The sequence below is a fragment of the Taurulus bubalis genome (genome assembly GCF_910589615.1).
Source record: "Taurulus bubalis genome assembly, chromosome: 5".
Lineage (NCBI taxonomy): Eukaryota > Metazoa > Chordata > Actinopteri > Perciformes > Cottidae > Taurulus > Taurulus bubalis.
The window spans coordinates 9,470,886-9,495,237 of record NC_136593.1 but is presented as its reverse complement, the minus strand read 5'-3'; the positions used below and the strand labels follow the sequence as shown (position 1 = coordinate 9,495,237).

The 24,352-nt window shown below is 41.2% G+C and overlaps 1 protein-coding gene across 1 annotated transcript in view; it reads left to right on the top strand.

Moving 5' to 3' along the window:
• The window catches only part of tox2 (TOX high mobility group box family member 2), a gene marked incomplete at both ends in the record, with an annotated part of 86,061 nt that overhangs the window by 42,542 nt on the left and 19,167 nt on the right, over window positions 1–24,352 (top strand). Inside the window, 2 exons of the mRNA XM_079217996.1 lie at window positions 1,317–1,376; window positions 16,631–16,897. Coding sequence (XP_079074122.1) covers window positions 1,317–1,376; window positions 16,631–16,897 — 327 coding nt within the window. The remainder of the gene's footprint in view (window positions 1–1,316; window positions 1,377–16,630; window positions 16,898–24,352) is intronic.

Genomic DNA, 24,352 nt, shown 5'->3' with positions numbered 1-24,352 from the left:
TCAAGCTGCGGCCTCTGGCTGTGACCCCAGTGTTAATCGCACTACAGCCAGAACAACCACAGGCTCTATCACCACTGCTGCTGCTACAACCCTCCTCCTCGAATTCTCTCTCATTCATGCTCTCTGTCCTAGCTCTCTGTTTTTGTTTCCCTCTCCCTTTCTCTTCTCTCCATTCCTACTATACTTACTCCCACTTCTCCATGATCCCTTCCAGCTCCTTCACCATTAGCTAAAGGGTGCACCCTCATCTTTGTCGTCCCCATAACCTCAAACAGTTACCTTTCCTCCAACCTTTTCTCCTCTTTTGGGCTTCTTGAGCTCTCTGTTTCTGAGTTCTGGACTAGCAGGGTGCCCCTTGTCCTTGTTTCTTTGGCAAAGTGCAACATTGTTAAAGACTGTTCTCACATCTTGGTGTGTAGCCTCGGTCACTAGTTGGGTTGCTAAAAGTGCTGATGCGTTATTGGTTGGCCATGTTCCTGATTAGTTTGGGTGATTGGCTAAGTGGGAAACAGCCTCTGTGTCTGGTCTCGTTCTTACATTTCAGTCCTTGTCAACTTCTGTTATGATTGATCATCGTTATAATAATCACCTCCATTCTAAAGGTTTTGGCAAACCCACACGACTACACTACAAATGACAAATCAGAGCGAGGAGCGGGAACCTCCTACAGCTTTCCAAAAGAAAGCGACAATTCAATCGAAATCATCTTGAAGACTTTGAGACATGACCGAAAGTAAACACGTAAAGTAGGTCCCCCGGAAATTCCTGTAGCTGTTGCAGCGAACTGCGCGGCACCTCAAATCAATTTCTGGGTCGACTCCCGGCTGACTTACCTGTCATGCGTCGTTTGGTTATGCTAATGTTGCCTTTGATTTTCTTTGACTGGCCGACTGGCTGGCTGACTAACTACACGGCCGTTGGCGCAAGTGTTGTGATTATCTCTGTTGTGCCTTTTGTCGCCCTGTGACACCCGTGGAATCACAGCGGTGAGGTGTGCACGCACTTACACACACACAATCTCAGGCTGTCGGCGAGCTGAGACGAAGAGTGTGAGTTACACAAGCTTTGACAGGGCCTAATTATATGTGTCTCTAATGAACTGTAATTACTGACATCCACCAGAGCATCGAGGTCTATAAGCCGAGGACTCGCAGTCATTAGGCTGCTGTGTTACACTGTTTCTGTGTCTCCACTGGATGACTGAAAAGCTCTGTTTTTCTGTCCCTGTTGTGATGTCTTTGCCTAACTGTTTTTTTCTCTCTCCCTCTCTCTCTCTCTCTCTCTCTCTCTCTCTCTCTCTCTCTCTCTCTCTGCAGTTTGATGGTGACAACATGTACATGAATGAAAACAACCATGAGTTCCTCCCGCCAAACCAGGTGAGTACAAATTGCCTCTAATGGAATACCTGCTCTTTTCCCCTTTTCCTCTTATTTCATCTGTTCCCATGATTGTTGTGCAGCCATTTTCATTATACCATTGTTCAAGCTTGTTAGGATGGGCGACAAATTGTTTTTACCGAAACAACCATAGTTAGAGTTATATGACATCAGCTGAAAGCAAAGGGACTGAAAGCTCTCAAAAATAGTCCAATTAGTTTGCCCATGTTTTATGCTGACAGATGTTACAGAAAGAAGAAAAAAATATTCACTGCATTCTGCACTCCATGGGTGAAATATTCCCCTGCGATAATAACGATAATATATAATAATATGAGTGTTAGTGTTCAAAGAGTCGAATAAACTGAAACACATTTATTCTGGTCCCAGAATCTGGAGTATAATTACAAATCACTGCCAAGGATTCTTGCTTTTATTGTTTGTGGTTTCTTTGGATCCCATAAATTGTTACCTTGGCAACAACTACTTATCCTTGGGTCCATAGTAAAATGTACATACATGTTTGCACTTATACATACCATAAACACTGTGAAACAGGTATGCCTTGACGGCTAACCCAATAAAATAACAGAAAAAAAACAACAAATATATGACATACAAACCACCAGACAAATTAATAGTAAAACATTAGAATAATAAGAAAATATAAATTCATTTCCATATCCAGTCTGCAAAGAGAGTTTAAGACTCATTTTGATAATTATGAAGAATTACTTTTTTCCCCCCACTAGATTGTGAAGTATACAAATGATATGGCTGTTATAAAATGTGAAAATAGTGATTTTTCCTCTATAAATATTAAATATGTATTGTCTATTATACACTAAAGCTGGGATCTCTCCCAGCATGCACTGGACAGGTTGCTAGTCCATCACAGTCTATGTCAGACTGCCAGAACCACATTTATGCTAAGTACAGAAGGAGGAAACCAGAGAACCCAACGTATCCAAATCCCAAACATAAAGTGCTTGGACCTTCTTTCTGCATCAACCATTAAACTAACTCTCCCATCATAACATTCAAATTCACTTCATTCAAATTATGCAACTATTCTCTGTGCACATCATTTTCACTTTGGTAAAAGCCAAGCAGAAAGCGTTGCTTCACTGAGTGAGTTTTGGCCTCATTGCAAAGGATTTATTAAGTTAGGATATAGGGGGAGTCAGCACTCTTCTACAGTACATGGCAACCATGTCACTGCCAGATACACTGTAGCACAGCTGGTCGTGAACAACTGGGAGACCATATGGTTGTGTTTGGACAGGGGGATTTGTGGAGTTTGGGAATAAGCCCATCTGACACACACAGGGGAGCAGGGAATTTGTCCCTGTCAATTGCAATTATTAGAACCGACCCATAGGCTACAGTAGTTCTGTGTTTCTGTTACATTTGCTGTTTGCTTAATTTCTTAATGCCCTGGCTTGTTAAAGTGTGGCTCAAGGCCCAGTGCGAGAGACACAGCTGCCTATACCGTTCCTTGTACTCAATTCCCTAAGTTTATTTAGATAACTCTGAAGATACATATGTTTGTTACAAAGCGATTTTCAGTCGGATAGTGCTGTTATCTTACAAACGTCTCAATCTGGTACTTGGCTGTCTAAATCATCTTAAGAACCACTGCTTTTATCGGCCATTTTTATTCAGTGCATGTACTTCTACTGCAGCGCTGATTGTCCGATTACAAGTCGCGCTGATGTGCACAATGTTTTTTTGCTGAATTACTGAGGGACAGATAAAACATCGCAAATGTGGCATAGAAGATAGACAGAGAGAGAAAGGTGGTTATCAAGGAAGCAGGAGAGAAAGACACGGAGGGAGCAAAATGGCGTGAAACACAGTGATGGGATGAGAGACGATTTTGCTTTGCTCTGTGTTATACTTTGTTTACTCAAGATCCCCTCATATTTGACATGTGCCTTGCTCTATTCTCCGCTTCACCAAGTTTAGCCTCTCCTTCCCTCTGACAGCTTGAATCAGGGAGAGCCTTAGGGGTGGGCATACACGCCGACAACAAAACATAGAGATGGAGGAAATGGGATGATCTGCACCTCCTTAGTTGTGTCCTAATTCTACACTTTGAGCTAATTCTGAACATATTTTAAGTATGTAGTCTGGATATGACTAAAGTATACGCAACAAAGTGAGTATACAGACTGAGAAAGCTTCAGTTGTGAGGGTGCTGCTGTTGTTACACTCTTTTCCCACTGTGCACAAATTGCATGGTTGTAAAACAGCTCGGGGAAGATGTTAGGAAACAAACCAATTAATATGAAATCTTTCTGAATCATTAATAACAGTGGGATGTCCCGAATCCATGCCACATTCTGATTCTGTATATTGTTGTAGTATATCGATTTTTCAGTTAGATCAGATTAAATTAAAATACCATTTCCTGTATCCAATGACATTTTAAAAACAGGAAATTGTGCAACGCTTGTGCCGTCTGACGTCAATCAAACTGCTACTTTAGAATTCAGCTGCCAATTAAACTTAACAAAAGAGGCAGCAAAATGTTTGCACTAAATATTTAACTGTTATTTTTTGGTTTTCTGAGATGTTTCTGGAGCTGTACCACCCACTATTAGTTTTCACATTTTACCCAGCTGTGAGTATGTTCTCTTTGTACACTGCATTGTGGGAGAATACTGTACATCAACAGCATACACGTAAACAAATATAATACTCATGAAGTCACTTCTCCAGTGTGAACATACAGCAAACTCACAGCCTGCTCAGACTTGGTGTGCAGTATATATTTGGGACACAGTTGCAGTTTGATTGATGTCTATCAGCGTATGTGTTGCATAATTAATACAAATTGGTAAAGTGCATTGATTCCTCCTATGCTAACGGCAAAAAACTATACAGTTCATATTCTATTCAAGTAAGTGTGTTTCACTGTGAATGCGTTTCTTCTTGTGTTGTTTGTGCTGGGGTAAAAATGGACTCGGTGAAAGTAACAGACAGAAAACACAGCTGCAGGGATCATTTTTTATTAATTAGTTTTACTCCTGAATAAACGTTTTGTACGGTATACAGTAGCTGCACTATTCTCAATATATTCCATCTTGAATAAAAACAAATCACATTGCCTAAAGCTCACTTTTCTCTGCTTGCTGCTTTATTATCTCACTTTACTTCTCTACCTCTCTTCCTCCCATTCTCTCTGACTCCCCCACTTCTGCTCATTTTCTCACTCCGTTTCTCTTTTTCTCTCTTACCCCCCGCTGCATTTAAATGCATTTGGGTCAGCGGTTCCGCCTCCAAACTGTGAAAGTGTGTCTCTCAGTGCTCGGCTGTCTCTCACTTCAGTTTCTGCATGTAATCGTTCTATTTAATCTGGCTCACCTATATAAATACATTTTCTTATACCTTCATATAGGACAGTTCATATACCCTGTTGAGTAACTGTTGAACGACTGCATAGAGAGATGCTTAGATGGGTATGTTCTCATGATGAGTCACAACAAAACGGGGTCAGTGCCATTGTCATATTGATGTTCCCATGAGCATCGTAGTCTGACCCTGCTTAGTTCTCTGTGGTGTTTCTTCCAGTCTCTCTCAAACCCCCGCCCCAGCGGAGTGACAAAGTGTTAGTGATTCAATGACAAGGTCACGGACCTCGGTCGTGCCATCAACAAGCGCTTTGTCTGCCCCTGTGGCCGCTGACCATTGTCGTGGCCACAACATATGAGAGAGTAACCAACGTCGAGGAGCTCCAGCTCATTCCGGTGTCTTTGCAGAGGTCTGATCTGACCCTTGAGCACAACAAGAGAGACACAAACACGAGATCTCCTCAGTGGAAAGTGGATGAGAACCAGGTGGAGAGTCTTTTCTTTATAATAAAGGTCTCAGCAGACCTTCACCTGAAGTGGGATTTCTATTAAACAGAAAAGTGTGGTGCGATGCGATCAAAGATAATGGACTGTGAAGATGCCTTCTCATAGCTTCGCAGCAAAGTAAAAGAAACTGTATACTTCATCAGCACTTTACCTTGACAATGCTTTGCTTTGATGTCTTTCTCCCTGACTTATGAATTCATTTAGCAGAACTGCTGTTTGAGAGAAATATGTCACAGAAAGAAGAAAAAAAAGACACGGGGAGGAAATGGAAAGGAGGGGGAAGGAGGGGAGAAACTGCACAGGGGAATAATTCGGCTAATGGAGTGACTGTTTGGATATTCAGCAGAAGTAGGAACAGAGATTATGATCTCGCAATTAGCGTAACAAGGTTTTATTGATTGGCTGCCGCTGTAGCGTCTTTGCTGCCAAGACGCTGCATGTGGTTTTAACATGCACAGTGTGTGTGTAGCCCAGCCAGTCACACTAGTCCTACCACTACGAGAGCAGAATCCAGCTCCGTGTTACCATCGAGCTGTGGCCATTTACTGAGCATCAAAGCTGAAATATTATGGATTGCCGAGTTGAAAGGGTCTGTTTGAATGCCTGATGATAAAGTGGACGGCATTTGCATTTTCCACTCACTTTTAAGTTAATGCATTGCAGCCCCCTCGGTCCTCTTTGAGTAAAATGCAGGTATTAAAAAGGCAGCTTCTGGTAACGAGTGATTTGAAAGTTTGTCTGCCTGTTTTACATGTTGGGAGCTCAGATGATGTTTTAACGGCAAGTTTGATGCTTTTTCTCTTTTTTATTGTAAGTCGTTGCTGGCAGGGATTCTACCGGCCCCTTGAGTGTTGTAATTGTAATTAGGTCGGTGTGTGAGTGCCAACAGCAGATTTCTGAGACACGGAGAAGAAGAGATGGATTGGACACTGAAGATGTTTTCATATGGCAGCAAACAGATGCGATTATGATTAAGTTTAGAAAAAAACCCAGACAGACTGAACTTACAATGAGGCCTTTGTATTATTTTTGTTATTCTTAAGTGTTTTTAATGATAGATTTAGTGTTGTAAGAGCTCCTTTAAACAGACACGATGTCTGTCACAGTTTTAGTGCCTAAACTTGTAGAAACTCCAGCCTGATGAATATGATTAAGTCCTATTCCACAGCTCCCCTGTGTCTCTCATCTTTCTCCCATATGTTTCTGATGAACAATTGTAGAACATGATCCCATAGTCTTTTATGTACAACCTTTGACAAATCTATCACCTCGTCCCTCTATGCTCTGAATTAAAGGCCCATTCCACCTTTCCAGTTTAGATGAGTAATTCTCTTGTTTGGCAGCAGCCCAAAGCCCGGCCGGCCTGTCTGGAACCTCGGCGAAGCCTGATTGGTCAGGTTCAGCCATGTGTGACTGACAGGAAGCCTGCTGATTGGGGGAGACGGTATCTTCGGATCGTTGCGCTGATTAAAGCCTTGCGGCGGCGTTTTGTGAACTCCCGCCGTCCGGGGTCCCCGCACCAGCGCCCTGGCCCTGCTGGTCTGAATTACAGCTCGGCCGCATTAGTCTGATTTACAGCTTCCTCCCGCTGTTTAGATTGGAGCTGGGGACCAGAGTGGCAGGTTCCTCCTCCCCTACACTTCCACCTGCCCCCTTTCTTTCAATTGATTCTCCCACCTTGTGCCTCACCCTCTACTCGTTATCCCGATCTTCCCAATCCCTTGAATGTTCTCCGTCTCATCCCACCTCACGTGATGTACCTAATGTAAGCGTCCTCGGGCCTTTGTACAATTTATTCGGCTCTTCTCACCTTTTCCCTCTCTCCCCTACTCACCCGTTTTGTTTCCCCGTCTGTCTTTTCTTCTTACTTTTCCACCTTCCTCCCACCTCCATCTCTCCTCTATCTACCTCCCCTTATCCTCCTTTTCTCAAATGCCCCCTCAAGCCTCTGACAACCTCCCTTTACCTTTCTGAGTACCCCCCTCTCTCTCTCTCTCTCACTCCCTCACTACATCTTTTGTGAAAATGAAAACAAAGAGCAGCCTGCCAAAATATTTCTATAGCTGTTCGCTGACAAAGCAGAGATGGAGACAATGCAAAAGGATGTGCAGGCATATTTGTCGCGGCAGCAGAAAGATGGAAAGTTCTCTCCCTGTGGCCTTTTCACAGTCATTGGGAAACATCCTCACCCTTCTCACTCACTCTTGCTCCGTTTAAAAGGCCTCTGTTTGAAATACTCATCTGACATGGCACCACATATAAATGCACAGCTGTATATTTGTGTAAGGCCCTCGCTCTGCCAAGCTGTCCATCCTCCTGTTGCCCCAGGTGATCAGGTGAAACTAATGGCAACCTTAATGTGTTTGTGTAGGCCCTTCATCCCATTGGATAACACGATGAGAGACCAAACACTCGCTCTTGCGCTAGATCACATGCCGGAGTATTATAAAAGACAGGCAATGGGCAGTTTATTCTTTTTTTTTTAATCCTTTTCATAACTGCAGAGATTTCCAATTTCTTTTAAAAATACATCTCACAATGTACTTGAACTGGTTTCCCTCATGGCTGCAAAAAACATTTGAGTTATTAGAGAGGAAAAGAGAGATTCATTAGCAAAAATACTTGGTTAATTATTGATGCAGTATCTTCAAGGTAAGAAAAAAAGCCCTAAGATGACATCGATCTATGTTGGCTTATTTTCTCTGCTGAGAGAAAGTTTAAATGAGGTAATAAAATGTTTCTTATTGAACTGGTTAAAGGTGAAATATACAGGATTTAAAGCATTAATAGATCAGCAAACATTTGCTCTGTAAAGATATAGTGGAGTAATGTGAAATCGCTTTCCCTTTGTGTGTGTTACAATCTAAACTTTTCCTTGCTTTGTTGACATAGTCGGGCCAGTCCTGCATACTTTCAGTGTATGTTTGTATGACAAACTGGCTAGCTTGCGGCCTCCACTCAACACTGCGCTCATACAACGGTTACAGCTGATAATGCTTCCCCAACCCATGCAGAATGTAGCCCCCACTTTCCGGTTCCCCCTCAGAAAAACACTGTTAGCTCTGACACCACTGTTGCAGTTGTTTGCACTGTTCATGCCATTAGCACTGTGAGCTGCTAGCGATCGCCATGTTGAGAGCCGTGTGGAGGCAATAGAAATGCTCTCAATCTTGTATTTTGCACCTCTGAGCAGCACACAGTTAAGGTATTGGTAAAAAGCCTGAGTCAGAGAGCCTTTATAATTCAACATTGTATTTACATATGTAAATAGTTCTTCTAGCAGTGCAACACAGGTGGGGCTCACCATGTAAGACGATACAGAACCAGAAACATAAACGACCCCAGGAAATTACTTGATGATTTGTTCAGTGTACTTTTCTGTGCCTGAATAGTCCTGATGCAGTTAACACCACCTAGCTGCTGTTAGTTGGATTAACAAGAGTGTAAAGGCATACTAGCAGTGAGGCTGCTAACATCAGCATGCTAACATGCTCAAAGACAATGCTTATATGCTGAGGTTTAGCAGGCATTATATTTGGCACGTTCACCATAGTTTCATAACATGCTAAAATGTAGAGACTGTGGGAATTTAAAGGTATTTGGTCATAAACCATGGACAATTCCCCAAAGTTATTACAATTCGTCCCAAGGGCGAATTGCACCGAATGTCATGGCAGTCCATCCAATAGTTTTATTTCAGTCTGGACCAAAGTGGTGGACCAACTTACCGACATATCCCTGCCCTGAGGCACACTGCTAGTGTGGCTACTGGCTAAACCCCCCTAAAACTAGGCCTGTTAAGCTGTTCCTGTTTGGGTTTTTACTCTGAAATCATAGTTGTGAATATGCTGCGATGTTGGAGGTTCTTTTGTGGACACTTTTGTGAAGCATCAACTGTGAGTTGCAGTGCGGAGTTCTAGTGGAAGACAGGGAGGTTCATTGACGCTGGAGAGCTGTCTCCTCCACTCCCCTCCACTCCCCACCAGCCTCTTATTAACAATGGCACCAAGAGTACGAGGGTCCAGATGTTAGTCTCCTGCTCCCACCAGCTGTGCCAGCCTCCAATACACAGCCTCATTGACTCCGAACCAGGGAGACACTTAAGAACACACTAAGAACACACACACACACACACACACACACACACACACACACACACACACACACACACACACACACACACACACACCGTCTCAGTAAGTTTTTGTTTAAAGAAAAATCATGGATACCTACAAAATGTTCACAAAAGCATTCAAGAGCTATTACACCCAGGTCTGTGTAAGAAGAACAGCACACAATCTCACATTTGTCACACAGATTAAATGACACACACACAGTCCCACCAGCCACATGCACTTTACATTGCCCTTCTCCTGGTGTATGAGTTATTTGTGGGTGACAGGATCCTAACAATTCTCAGAATAATGCACGTTTGTTTGGATGACTGCGCCATCAGCGCTCCCTTTGTTATTTTCAACATTGTTTAAGTCAGTCGGTACTGATCCACCAACCCTTTATTGTGCTGTTTTTTGTCCATTTACTTGCTCTTATAACAATAATTAGTTTTGTCATTCACACACAGTGGCACCATTTTCCATATGTTAATGACGATTTTGACGATAAGCGCAGAAGAGTAGATAACTGAAGAGTCATTTAAAAATGTTAAAAAGCAGTTGACTTGCTGCTGTTTTGTTTTTTTGCCCTTGCCGAGCCTCTGGGTACTCATAACTCGTCAGTAGCAGTGGTTGTTGTTAAGCCTCGCAGAACAGACAGTGGAGTGCCAATGAGCGAAGTTAAAAAGGCGTTTCTCTCCAGGAGACATGGCTGCTCTGAACAGGAAGAGACAGAGAGGACTGGAAATAATACTGGATGTCTATGAATGTAACATTGTAATCCTAGATTCACCCTGTCAGGCAATAAGTTTGATTATAGTCCTCATTTGAAATGTTGGATTCATATCTTTCCCCTCCCCCCGTTCTTTTCTGCTCCCTCCTCCCTGTTTTCTACTCCATCCACCCTCCTCCTCCTCTCTCCCCCCTCTTCTCCTGTCACCCACCGCAGTATCAACATCGCCATCACAATCCCCCTAGATGACTATTGGGTAACCTGAGCAATCGTGTGCACTCATGGTTTGTTTTCTGACCGCATTAGTGGAGATCACAGTTAAGTTTTCACTGACACTGAGCAGCATCTGCATATCATTACTACCGCAAGGTCTTGAACTCTTGCCGTGCCTACAACGCAAACCAGCGGAGGAAGATATAGATACATGTTTATTTATCAAACAATAAACCTGTTATACCTCTTCAGAGTAATAACTGTGTTTTTTTGTGTGCCACTGTTACACATCTATTCTATTCTACAGTATAGTCATTTGGGAGCCATTTAAATGTTGTTTGTGTTCCAGTTGAATGTTCAGCAATAATGATGTGGTTGTTGTTGCTGACAGCTCCTCTCTCGCCAAAATCAAGTGTTATTAGACAGTGAGGAAGAAACAGAGACAGAAACAAAGAGAGAAGAGGGTCAGTGACACATTTTCATTGAAACAAATTGAATAAGAAAGAAAAGAAGACGAGGAGGAGGAGAAGCAACATATTAGGCGCAGAAGGCAGCTAATGTCTGGCCACTTGCGTCGGTTTTCGGAGTAAAAAGAAAGCGTGCGAGAGGCAGACAGAAACAGAGGTACAAGGGAGGTTGTGTTTATTATTTGATAAAGCCTCCCTTATAACCTCAGCATGTTGTGCAATAGCTCTGGCTCTCCTTCAACTCTGCGGTGTGCCACTTCAAATTAGTTGCTTGTTGAGAGGGCCTGCCCCGTCTTGGCAAAATGCATTAGTACGCCACTCAGAGCCTCATACAGCCTAGGGTTAAACACAAATTATATCATTTCTGTCATCCAATCAAATCACACTGACCTCTTGACCTGCCAGATGAGTCAAATGCATAATGAAATATGACATGGCACAAAAGCTCTGATTCTAATCTGCTCTGACACGCGATCAGATGAGGATGACCTCCTGACCTTGACTGACAAGTGAGACGAGCACTGGGAACAGGATACACGAGGGAGAAGAAGGGAAGGAAACATAAAAGAAAAAGGGGGAAATATAAGCAATTAGGAAGGCTGGTTTTAGTGAATGGGAGGTTAGTTAGTAATCAACTCAGTATCTGGGGTGAATGGGGCCATCTGCATCTTCGGACTTTGGGCAGTTGTTATTCTTTTTGATTATTCTCCCCATTTTCTCCATAATTTCCCTTCCATAATGATAAAAAATAAGCATTTTTTCCCCCCAGAACTGCGGCCAGGGCTGAAGAGATAGTGGCTGGATTTTTATTTCCTAGAAAGAGCGTGACTGTGACATTATTTTTTCCCTGTCCCGCTGCCTCCCCCTCTCTCTCTCTCTCTCTCTCTCTCTCTCTCTCTCTCTCCCTCTCCCCCCTTCTCCCCCCCCCCCCCGATCCCATTCTTTCACCGAACAGAAACCAAGTACATGGCGATTTAGCATCCCCATCCCCACAGACCCTTTCATGATTTTCAAACAGTAACACAGTGACAGATAAATAATGCAGCCTGGCAGTTTTAGAGGGAGATGAGATGGCAGGGGAATAACTGGGGGAGAGGGGAGGGGTTTGATTCGGGTCCGGGGGATTTGGAGCGGGGACCAGAACTGTTTGGGCTCTGTAAGGGACGGGCCAGGCTGGGGTTGGGCCAGCCAAGAGAGGAAGAGGAGAGTGGAGGTGTAGGGTGTCTGTAACTGGATCTTTGGCGCACTCCCCCTCCCTCTCTTTGGGCTCTGGTGGAGAAGGCTTTGTGGTGTGTTGATACCCCCCCTGAAATGATATTGTAGCAGAAGAACGACTATGGCTTTAATTAAGCCAGAGTTGACTGAGAGAGATGCAGGGATAAGGAGAGAGAGAAAGAGGAGAGGGAAAAAAAGGAGTATCAAAAACAAACAGCCCAATAAACAGAAATAGCAGATCAGTTCATGCCGTTAAGCGTTTGAAAGTAAGTGATCTTTGTAGTCTGACGACAGCTATTTGCCTCTGCTGTGTTCCATTAAAACAAGAGCTCTGTGTACACTAGTAAACAGGATCATTCATAAATATACAGCATAATCTTCCTCTGGGAGAGCGATGGCAGGGCGAATGAAAATGGATGATGCCCTCAAATTCCTCCCAAAGATAAATCCACCGTTTTTCCTTGCAAACCGGACTGCGTGGAAAGGAGAGATAACGGAGCCCGACTTTGTCTCTGTGTGCAGAGTGCTGCGCGGCGGATACGGGAAGGTGTTGGAACGAAGAGTGTCGGTGGTGATGGAAGTGGTAGTGTGTGGGGGATTTTGAGCATAAATCACCACTGTGACAAAGCTCTCCAATAGGCAGATAAGTGCACATTAGTGGTAAGGCAGATCTGTCATCGTCTGTCAAGCTGTCGGTCCCGCCCTCTCTCTCCGAAACCAATGCTGACTTGAGAGAACTCCAAACTATGTCTGAATATACTCATGCATGCGTGCTCTTATTGTGGGGCTTGATTTCTTGCTTAATTGTTTTTTTAATAGGAAATGTTGGCTTGTGCCATTTGTTTGTATTATGATGTTCCTTTTTAGGTAATATGGGAAGAAACTGGCAAATAATAAGACTAGGGTTGTAACTAATGCGTCATTGATATAATACAAATATTCAGTTTATAATGATATAAAACAAAGAGGAGCATCTAAGAAGCTAGAAGCAGATTATGTTTCGGGGTGTTTTATTTCTAAATGGCATAAACAATTAATCACTGATCAAAATAGTTCTATAAACCATAATATGCCCAGATCATGTAGTGTTTTACAAATACTAAACAGCATGCATGCATGCTTTTATCGTGGATTCAAATGAAAATTTGACAGTGAATCATGTTTCAGAATAGTAACAGTAATACACAATTTGATATTAATTAGGTTATGTCCAAAGAATCCAGATTTCTACAGGCATTACAACAGTAATCTAAAGAGGAAGAAGAAGAATGTACAGATAATGAGCCATTAGCCACAGTCAATATCATTTCAGAAGGCCTTGGATACTCCGGCAGTGTTACAGAGGGAGGGAGAGATCCGTGCCAAATAAAAGACAAGCTGGAATGCTTCCCAATCAATGTTATTTTCTCTCTCAGTCCCAGACCAACTGTCTATTCATCTGTTTCTTTCAAATGAAAGGTGTGCTGCTATGTAACACTTACAGTCGAGAGATCTGTCTCTTAATTAAAATGTTACAGATTGTGTTTCGCTCACTGTGCAGACGGAGCATACTGTCTATTGGAAATCACGCTGGTATTGATCAGAGGAGGAAAATAAAGGATGTTTCTGGAAGAAAATAGAATCTGTGTAATGCAGCTTTTGGTAGGAATGTGACCCTGACTATTGAAAGTGAACCCATGTCGACTACCTCATATGGGGGACAACAAAGAGGAAGCTTTTGTTTGAAAAGTTAATTCCATACTAGGACACATGCTGGCCCGTACGATCCATCAAATGCATTGCCTTTGTTTGGATTTTACTTTTAAAGGAGAAAAGAGTATACATTAGCCAGAGTGCACATGTGGCTCTGTACATGCAAGCTCATTTTGAATAGAAGCATATGAATAATTTATCTTGCCACAATCCAACTGGGAACGTCCTTGGTATTTACATTTTATCATCAAGGGCACTGGATGAGCCCTCACAGCAATCTAACACATGACACATCTCCTGTCCGCATCCGTTTGCACAATCAAAAGCAACGGACGGGACCAGGAAAATGTTTATGTGGTGTGGATATATAGATTTATACGCAAAGAAAACCAAAAAGGTTGATGAACACGCTTGATGATGTCACAGTGGTCACCCCCAGTCGCAAGAGAAGCGCAGTGAAAAATGGCGCTGAATGCAGAGGCTCTGACGGATGCGCACCGGGACTCACTTTTACACAATGGCCCACAATGTTTATAGCAGACAATTTAGTTTCCTTCCAACAATTATGAGGGAAATTGAATCTCAGGAAATGTTCGTTTTCTTGTCGAATACAATAACAATGTCCCCAAAGGTTTACAAAATCATCTGTCTTCAAAGGACAGTCCAGAAAATTAATATCAACTGGCTTGCAGGCTATGTCAAGACAAAGTAAATCTAATTGAGGCAATTACTTTTTATTTATTTTTTAACTTTTTTCATTTGGTGTTACTTGTAGGAAGATGAAAGTGTGCCATAAATGCTGCGTCTGTGTCTACATTCTTGCTTCACAATAAAAACATTGCTGACGTCCTTTTTTGTGGTCAAATTAAAGATGGGTGTTTTAGTGTTTTAGGTATTGCAATTTAATGAAATTCCTCTCATCTGGCTTTGTGCTTACTGCCTCAGATTGGTATTCATTTAAAAGACATTAGATACATTTTAATCCTGCTGAAAGCAAGTGTTGGAAAAACAAGATTGTCAGTTACTATGTGTTACAAATGTGTGATCCAAATGGGGAAAAAGCTTGCAACAAGGATTTAGAGTCACTATCACCTAAAGAAAAAAACATTACCCATAATTTTCTTTTGATGCAGATTGAGGTTTGTTGGCAGGCCTTTTTTCTTTTTTCTTCCAAACATCTGAAAAATGCAAATTTATAATTTGCAAGCTATCCTTTTTTTAGTTATATATCTTAACAAACCTATAATTTCCATGGCCACAACATCCACAGAAGGGGCCTTTTTGCTCACCTTTATAGGTTGAATGAAACAAGAAAAAGAAATGTGCCCTGTATCCTCTCTCCTTTCTTCCATCTCCCCATGCCCCTTATTTTCTAAAAGTATCTGTTTGAGAGATAAATGACCACTCTGCTGCCGAGGATGACAGCCTACACAAAGATGATATTGAATTTATTTCAGAAATGTTGCAGAACTGACTGTTTGATGTATACTGCTAGACATGAATCATAAAAATTCTATTAAAAAACCCTTGAATGGCTGACACCAGAATATTATTTGTGATGATTAATTTGACTCAGTCATTACAATGGGAGTCAAGTTGGATAGTCGCAGACAAAATTGCTTTTCATTCCCCGTTGAATTTCCCTGCTATTTTTCTTTTCTTCTTGCTCTGTGCAGGACTCTGATCTGATTGGACTTACTGTGTTAGCACGACAGCACACAAATACAGAGGCTGTTGGTCTTCTTTATTACTGAACGCTGAGTTTTTGTTCCAAAATGAGACGTTCAAAATATGAATCTAAATTACACTTCTTCTAACAGAAATGACAGATCAGAATTCAAACAGTTTACAAAGCTATTTGTAAAAACTGAATCCATAGGGGAACAAGATGCTCGTGTATTAATGATTATTATGGTTATATCAGCCTTAAATGTTGTTAAGGTTACTTTACACAGAAGGGCTTTAATGGATCACCTCTAATACAGCAGTGGCTGTATTGACACATATAGTGGTTAGTAGATCCAAACATAAATACATTTTGCATTTATTTTAGATCAACCCACTGTAGTTAGGACAGCTGTCAGTAAGAGGTAGTCTGCCAAATATGTTTAAACATTTAAATGGCAAGATATACACAAAAAATACACATCTAGACGAAGAACATTTCCTTCCCTCGAACTATTTAATTTCTAAGTGACAGTAGCAACTGTAACATGTACTGCTTCTATGAATACTGCGTCTTGTACAGATATAGACCAGTATACAACTGGAAATTCCCCTTTTGTTTAAACAATATCCTCCATGTTCCACAACATTGAATGTTGTGTTGCCTAATAAACAATATAAGTCTGTATCGATGTTAGTTATAATGAATTCCACTTTTCTGAAAACAGAATAAGACATGCTTTTGTGGGGGGGTTGGGGCATCGTGAAGGGCTCTAAATACTGTGAAACCCATGAACCTCAGCTGGCATTGCTATGGAGAAGAAGCCAATTAGAGGCGCAAATTAGAGCTGGAGCAAATTCCGAGTGCTTTGTTTTTGCATTTAAACTGCTGAATATATATTTTTTCTTGGTAGTTGACTTTTGTCCTCACATTTTACATACCGGTCACAGGCTTGTAGCTTTGACTTTTGTTTATTTGTTTGTCATTTTGAAGCAATGTTCATCTTTTGTGTTACTGATGATTCAACTTGGAGAGTTGTATACACATCCAAGTGCTCCAGTTACATAACATGACCTATGCAGGAAATGAACAGGACTTTCAGAACTCTTGGCGCCTGAAATAACGATTCCACTCTCTGACTCTCTGACTACAAACTGAATGTCTACATCTGCAACCCATATGGAATAGTGTCATGTGGATATCAGTTATGTCTTAGCTTTAGTTTGATCGACGGTTATCCACTACTTTCACCTTAGTTTTCTCACTTCTGTTTCTTTTTCTCTCTCCCTTTAGAGCTACACAGGTCAGACTGGAGGCGGAGGTGGAGGCTCCGGCAGTGGAAATGGGGACGAAGACTACGAGATCCCTCCCATCACTCCACCTAACCACCCCGAGCCTTCTCTCCTTCACCTGATGGAGCATGACTCTACAGGCTACCTCTGCCACTCGCTGCAACACAATGGGCTCATCAACCCGTATTCCTACCCAGAGCTGCCCACACTCATGATGTCCAACATGCTGGCACAGGACGGCCACCTCGTCTCCAGCCAAATGCCCTCGGTGAGTAGCACTACACGGACTGAACCATTCCACGTGTCCCCGTAACATAGGTTGTGATTTCAACTGTGCCAGCTTTCGCAAAAACTGTAGGACTTTGAAGAAGTGGGGTTTTTTGTACCCAGGAGGATATGAGGGCAAACTATTTACCCTTGCATGTACACACACACACACACACACACACACACACACACACACACACACACACACACACACTGAGGCAGATACAAAGTTGTAATTTAGGCGGGAGGGGAAGATGATGGAGCGCAGGGAAGATTGGACAAATTTGACCTTTAAAAGGATTTTCAAAGCTTTTAGGATATTTCAGAAACATTGAAAAACAGCCATTTAAAAGCGTTCTCTAATGTGAAACAGATTACGAGTCCATAAGGTAAACGTAATTTTCAAGACATGAAAAAGGGGGCTAAGTGGGGAACTGAATGATTGTTCAGTGGTTTCCATGTCAGCTCTGATGCATGGCGAAAAGGATTGTGGGTAAATCCATCAGCATCATATCTACCTCGACAGCATGCATCGGTCAATCTGTCAAGCCTTCAAACATGAATGCGCACTGATTACTCCCTCAGCTCCACACAGAACTACTCCTCCACAAATTAGCATCTCCTAACCGTAATTGCATTCATAGAAACTGCAGGAAATAGAGCAGGTTTCTATCACGATAAATTATATTATGTAAAGCTTATGCGTGAAACATAATGTATAGGCTGCAGTAAGCAAACGTCTCTCCTATAGTATACATACGGCCAAATGTAAATATTGTAATAGAGATGTACTGAATAACATTCATGTTGTGGTCTGATATTTGATTAAATGCTTCTTTCTTTTTTAACATATTGATGTAGCATTGCTGATAATTCTAAATGAGGGGTTTTAGTGTGCCTGTATGGCACCCGGGGAGAGTAGGAGTAGTAGAGGACTAAAAAGATGGTGGTTTTATAAACCAAACATGACAACTAGATAGGGCAAAAAGAACAAAAGTTCAGGGTAAATTAGCAAAGAAATTCCATGACGTAACAGCAGGCTCACAGCAAGCTGCTATAATAGCACCGATGCCTAAGTGGCTTTAAACACCCCTCCTGGCCCGACCCTAATTGGACTGAGCCGCTGCATGCGATTAGGTAAACCAGCGAGGGTAATTCCCACTGAAAGCAAAACATTTGAATATTTAAAGCTGAACAACTGTTAATACACTCTTCCCCCACAAGAGGAAGTTAATGCTCCCCCACCCTTAACTAGCCAACAGTGTCTGGTCAGACAAAAGAGTAAAAGACTGCTTGGCCCTTCCTTTCCTCTTCAGCCCAGATTGCCAGTGACCACAATAACGCCTGTAAGGAAAAAGGGAAAATCACAATTAGAAAACATCACCAAGGTTAATTTTTTTTCATGTCCTTGTGATTAACTTTAGAAATAAATCAACTAATTGATGGCTCCACCGGGTGCCTAACGAGACACAGGTGACCTGAATCAGCTTGATGACAGTGATTGCTGTTGTGAAAAAAGTTCCGAGGGAACTTCTCACAATGGACAGATGTGAATGTTTTTTTATTGATTGCAGCACTGAGATCTAAGAGAACATTTCTTGGAAAAGAAATAGCGCATATGGTCAACGATATTAACATATTACAAGTGTTCAGGGTTTGAAGATCAGAATATAATACGTTCATGCTGTACTTGATATTGACTGAGATATAAAAAGATTGATAAATAACTAGACTCCACATCTGTACCTTTCTTCATTATAATAGATTGCATGAGAACCTTTGTTTGTCCTCAGAAATGACATGAAATACGTGCCTGTTGATTAAAGGAAAATAATTGTATTCACAGTGAAAATTAAGCATAAGCATGCTGTATTCTAATGTTCACCATAAACAGAAGAGACACGATTAAACAGCGGTCAGCATAGAGACACAATATGGCTTGGTTTTTCTCTGAAATATAAACATACTATATATTATATATAATGTTTCTATACACCCCCCCCCCCAAGCTATTGGATTCATGTGCCATTTATCTTCATATTCATTTCACATTTTGGTCATGACCTTTACTGGAGACAGTGGTTGATTGGCCAGTGTTTCGCTCAGCAGTCAGGATATTTGTTACTGCAACAGAGAGCCACACTCTGTGGTTTTAATAGATTGAGTATTTCAGGTTTTGTGTTAAAAATGCATGAGATTTTAAATGTTTGAATTGTCACACAATGAACATGTCACCAAAACACAGACACTACTAATGCTGGTAAACCATTTCTATTCTGATAACCTGGCGGGTTGATTATGTTTTTAAAGTGGAGACACAAAACTGAGAGTGACACACTTTTTCAATGTGATATTTTGTCCAAATTAGGTTTGCATTCGGAGTCATTTAGAAGCACATAGATCAAGTAAAAGCCAAAAAGAAATTGCAGCTTTTAACCAGATGATCAGTGATATTTAAAAAATATGTATAACCTCCCAAACCTTGATATTTCTAAGTGGCTCAGAGGGAGGTTCCTTGGACACATATGAGACCTTTTCAGGGCTCTGCTTCAACTTCATTGCAAAAAGCAGCATATAAAGCAAGCTCAGACATTTCTAAGTCAAATAAGCTGCCTGGAGAAACCACCAAACCGTAGCAGAGGTTCATTTGTGCTGAAAATGGAGTGTCTATTAAATTGGTGCCTCACCTTGACACAGTCTGTTGAGCAGAGTAATTAAGCAAACTCTGCAGTTCAAACATGAGATTCTATCATAATGAATACTTCACTTGACATGGATAGATAAATAACGAGGGTTAATTCAAATTTTAGAACGTTTTGTGTGCTAAAAAAGACATGCACTTGTCGATAGAAAGGGATTATTTTGCTGCTGTTGACACTGTTTGTGTGTTTCCAAGTGGGTCTGTGTGTTTCTGTGTCCTCACTATAAACAATATCTCTGCTGTTGAAATGGATCCACTACATCTGGAGGTCAGGCCTTATATTCAATCTTGAGCACATTGAAAAAAAAAATCCATTAGGGTTCATCTTTCCTGCATCAGCCATTCTATTGTGGTGCTGCAGTGAGATCTGTTTTCATCAGGCAGATTCAATACGTGAGCTGGGCAATGAAAAGAATGCAATAGAGTTGGATGAAGAGAGGAGGGGTGAGAATGGAGAGGGGGAGGAGGAGGGGCAGGGGCATTGTGGGTAGGAAAGCAAGAAATTGCAAAGAGGAAAGAGGTAACTCTTATTCAAAATGAGCATATACCTCCAGTTTTCCGTACCTCCTGGATTTCATTATTAGATATTTTAGAGATAATTCAGTTGAGTGAAATAAGGTTATTCTATCTCAACAAAAGGTTCGGAGCTTCTGGTTTCTAAACGCGTGCCTATGTGATTCAAGTATGAGGACATTTAGAAGTACTCCATTGCAGGTGCAACATATGAACATAAAATAAATAGGGCGATTATATAACAAGAAGGATTTAGAGTAGAGCCGTATTACGGCAGCAGTTGATCATAATCAGGGGGCTTTTGGCGAACTGTGAGACTAAACAGTGCTCAGATTTAGATCTCCAGGTGGATACAACAGTGGATTGTGGGTGTGGATCCTCCAGACCAATGACAACGATCAAGATTTTCACTCACATGCTATCTGAAATCCAGAGAATATTAAAGAACAACTCGCTGCATGGTTAAAACGGAGCAACATGGTGGCTCATCTGGAAAGTTTCTCTTATATGATGAAAATAGTTCACCAAAATGTGTTTCTGAAAACATTTGAGGTGAGAAATGCAGTCATGCAGTTGCTAAATCTATCTTCATTTTTCGGGAGTTTCCAGAGGATTCCTGCGATTGTCATTTGCAGTGGCATATTGGATGCGTTGATCCTCCACTCTTAAAATAATAAAGTACAGAGCATTGTACTTTTGGCTTTTATTTTGTTTTCAAATTCTTTTTTTTGCTCAGAATAAATTGTGCTATGGTCATGATTCATCTCGTAATTGGTTGGCTTGGTTCCATGCTTAAAACTCTTGATAAAGATGTTCTGAAACAAGTGGAGTGAATGAATAGGGACTTCATCTCTGGAACCGGAGCTGTTCAAAATGTTGAGGACTATTTTTAGCTGCAGATTAATACACATTTGGTTTGCAAGAGAGTATTTACAGCAGCAGGATGGTGATTGTGGACTTGACCCTGAATGGTCACTCTATTGAAGGATGAAGGATCTAATGTAGTTTTTAATAGTAAAACAACAATGGAGTTATTTGGCTACACGGACAAAGCCTGTTTGTAGATCTGAATCGAGTGCTACATTTAAAAAAAAAAAAAAAAAAACAGTTAAGTGATATCAACTTGGGTTTTTAGGAACTTGCAATTGACATTTTTCACTAATTTCTGACATTTTATGAACCCAACCATGTCAAAATATGTTGCAGATTAATCGACCCACTTGTCAGTATGATCAATACATTGTTGGATTTGTTTTTTGTCAACATAACAAAACTATAATATGTTGACAGTCTAATTCTTTAGCTCGATACAACATTCTGAGCATATTTTCTGCTTCCACATGACTCTGAACATGGCGACGGTTGAGTCGGCGGCTAGAAGCTAACGCTGCTAATGGTGCTAACATCGCTAACAGTGCCAACAACGGCAACAGTGCTGACAGAGCTACCACCTGTTTACCTGAGGGGGAACCGGCAGGTGGGTGCTACGCTAACCCTGCCGGTCAGGACGGCGTTATCTGCTGAGGGCCATTTGAGGGCCGTGCAGTGCGAAGGCCCCTCGTGCGCTAAAAGCACAAGCAGCCGGCCCGGCTAAATCAACGATGCAAGGAGAAGTTTGGATTGCAACACACACATTCTCTTCTCAGGTAGAGATTACTCCAATACAGCTGTTTGCGGCTATATTAATGCTCTGAATATCATATAAGCAACCTTGAAGTTTAAACCATTAATATCAGCAGTTTGAGAGAAGCTAACTGTCCTGTCCAACCAGGTGGGGATCTTTTAGGGGTTTCTCTGCTGACTCTACAAACCTGAAAGATATAATTGACTGTACTCTCGTAATTGAGTAAAGAGGCCTATTTCAATTCATACTTTTTCTTTTTTTCTGGTGCTTATTGTGTTGCGGTCTGAAGCCCCTCCTGGCCAAACCTGATATCTTTCAGAGAGCTCTTTCTCTGATGCTCTGATGCACTTGGCAGGGCCTCCCTCTCTGTTAATGCCCCCACTGTCATACCATCTACAAGTTCCAAAACACATTAGACATTTAATAGCCATGCTCAGGTTGCATTGATCTTATCAATACAGCCCAGAAAGATACACATCGCTGCTGCTGCTAGTGAATAATGTCTGGACTCACAAGTGAAGTGCCCCTGTTGTTGTCTAATATGTCTTTATTTAAACCAAAACTTGCCGAAAGCAAAACTATTTTATCATTGGCTTGATATGAATGAGATTCACACCTGTGCTATCACAACGACATCTGCAATCTATTCCAACAGAAAGGCTCCACATTCAATTATGGTACATTTAAAATGCGCCCTCAAATTTGAATGACATGCATGCCAGCGACTGGAATAAATTATCTTTGATTAAGGTTTTTTCATGTTCTTCAATGATGCATGCAATATTAGCCATCATCAAACTGGCTCGAGTGTGATGTTTTGAATATGTAACAGATGATGAATGTATAATCAGTCGGAGGATGTTGTGCTTAACAGCTATGTATTAGCAGAAAGAGCTATATGCAGCCATAGCGCCATCAAACTCCCAGGTATTATCTCATTTGTTATTTCCCAGAATACAAGACGTGTATCCGCCTGAATGAGGGTCAGTTCATTTGAAATGAGGGTGGTCTGCCTGCTGTATTCATATTCAAATTCATACTCTTAATTTCTTTTGTTACCGACATTTAAATGTAAGAATTTCCTCCCAAGCTGCTTATCTGCAGTTGTTGAGGTTAATTATCAAGTGTTAATCCCACCCTGATTGTCATGTTAAATTGGGTGGATGCCTGTGTTTTCTTTTCTTTCTTTATTTTTTACTCGCGAGGCATTAAGTGCTTCTGGCAGGTGCTCGCTCTGCAAGACTGCGTGAATGAAATATGAGCTGCAATGTCAACTGAACTTGTCACAGACAAGCTGGGATGAATTAATGATAAGAGAGCAGAGGTGTTTTTTAATGTGTTCTCTCTCTGATGGAGGGTCTCAGCAAACGTATTATCGCATACTGTACACCTGCTGGTTTTTGTACAAACATGAAACAGGTAAAAAAAAAAAGTGGATTAGAGATGAGGTGATGCATTTATAGAGAAAATCTTGCTCTACTAATTCAAAGTCTGAAAAAAATGATTTGTACGTCACCTTGACTGTTATCAAGTGACTTTACAGAATACTGTCATTAAATGTGTTTAGACTTTTCCAATATGGACTTTAATGGAAAAGGTAAGACAATTTTAAAGACTTTCTACTCTTTGAGGCTTTGCCTCATTCTATACTTTTCATTCAGATGAAGAAAACCTATTTCTCCTTTGAAAGACCTTCATTTTCAGTCATTTTTTAAAGGGATTAGAGCGTCTGCGGAAAATGATGGAATGTCTGTCGCTTTCCACCACAGTTCAACAAGCCCAGTGATAGAATGGGACTTGTATTAGTTATTCCAATGTTGATTCAGACATAGATGATTTTGAATGATCAATGGCCTCAGCGGAACAAAAATAGCACTTGCATGTTCGATTGCCTCTTGAAATCTGCTCGGGGGGAAAAAATAGGGCTGTTCTTTAAACTGTTTCCCTCTTTTTTTTCTCCACTTTTTTGTGATTATTTATTTCGAAATTGTCCCTTAGGCTAATGTTCCATTTGGCATTTCACACCTCCCTCTCCCATAAATGAACCATCACAGTCATAAATCACTGGACAAACAGAGACTTGTGCAAACCCTGAAAGGTTCAGAGATTTATGTAACACATTCATGTTTTCCACTTCCTCATTTTAGTACTCCACTGGTAAAGCCTAGCTAATAAAAGGTCCTATTAATATTTCCTGTTGCTTAGCAACGGCAGGCAGCAAGTAATAGCATTCTGTAGAAAAATAGATGACCGATAAGGAAAAATTCAATTCTTTTCTCATCTCCTGGGAGAAAGTGCCTTATTTCTCTGGCAATGTGATATGAAACTGTAGTTGTATATTAAGAAATATCTTAAAAGAAATATAGGTTATTTTCCAATTTCATCTTTTTGGAGGGATTTTATTGCAACGGCAGCTCATCTTTTTTCCCCAGTCTGATAAAGCCAATTAACCTATCGGATTAAGCTAATCAGAGGATAAGGCGTGGACTTAATTTCTTTATTTGTAATCAGAAATTCAACAGAGATGGTGTTAAATAACACACAAAGCAAACTTTAAAAGGATCAGTTATATGAGATGAATTGTATAATTTAAACGTGTTTTGTACAAACACAGGCCA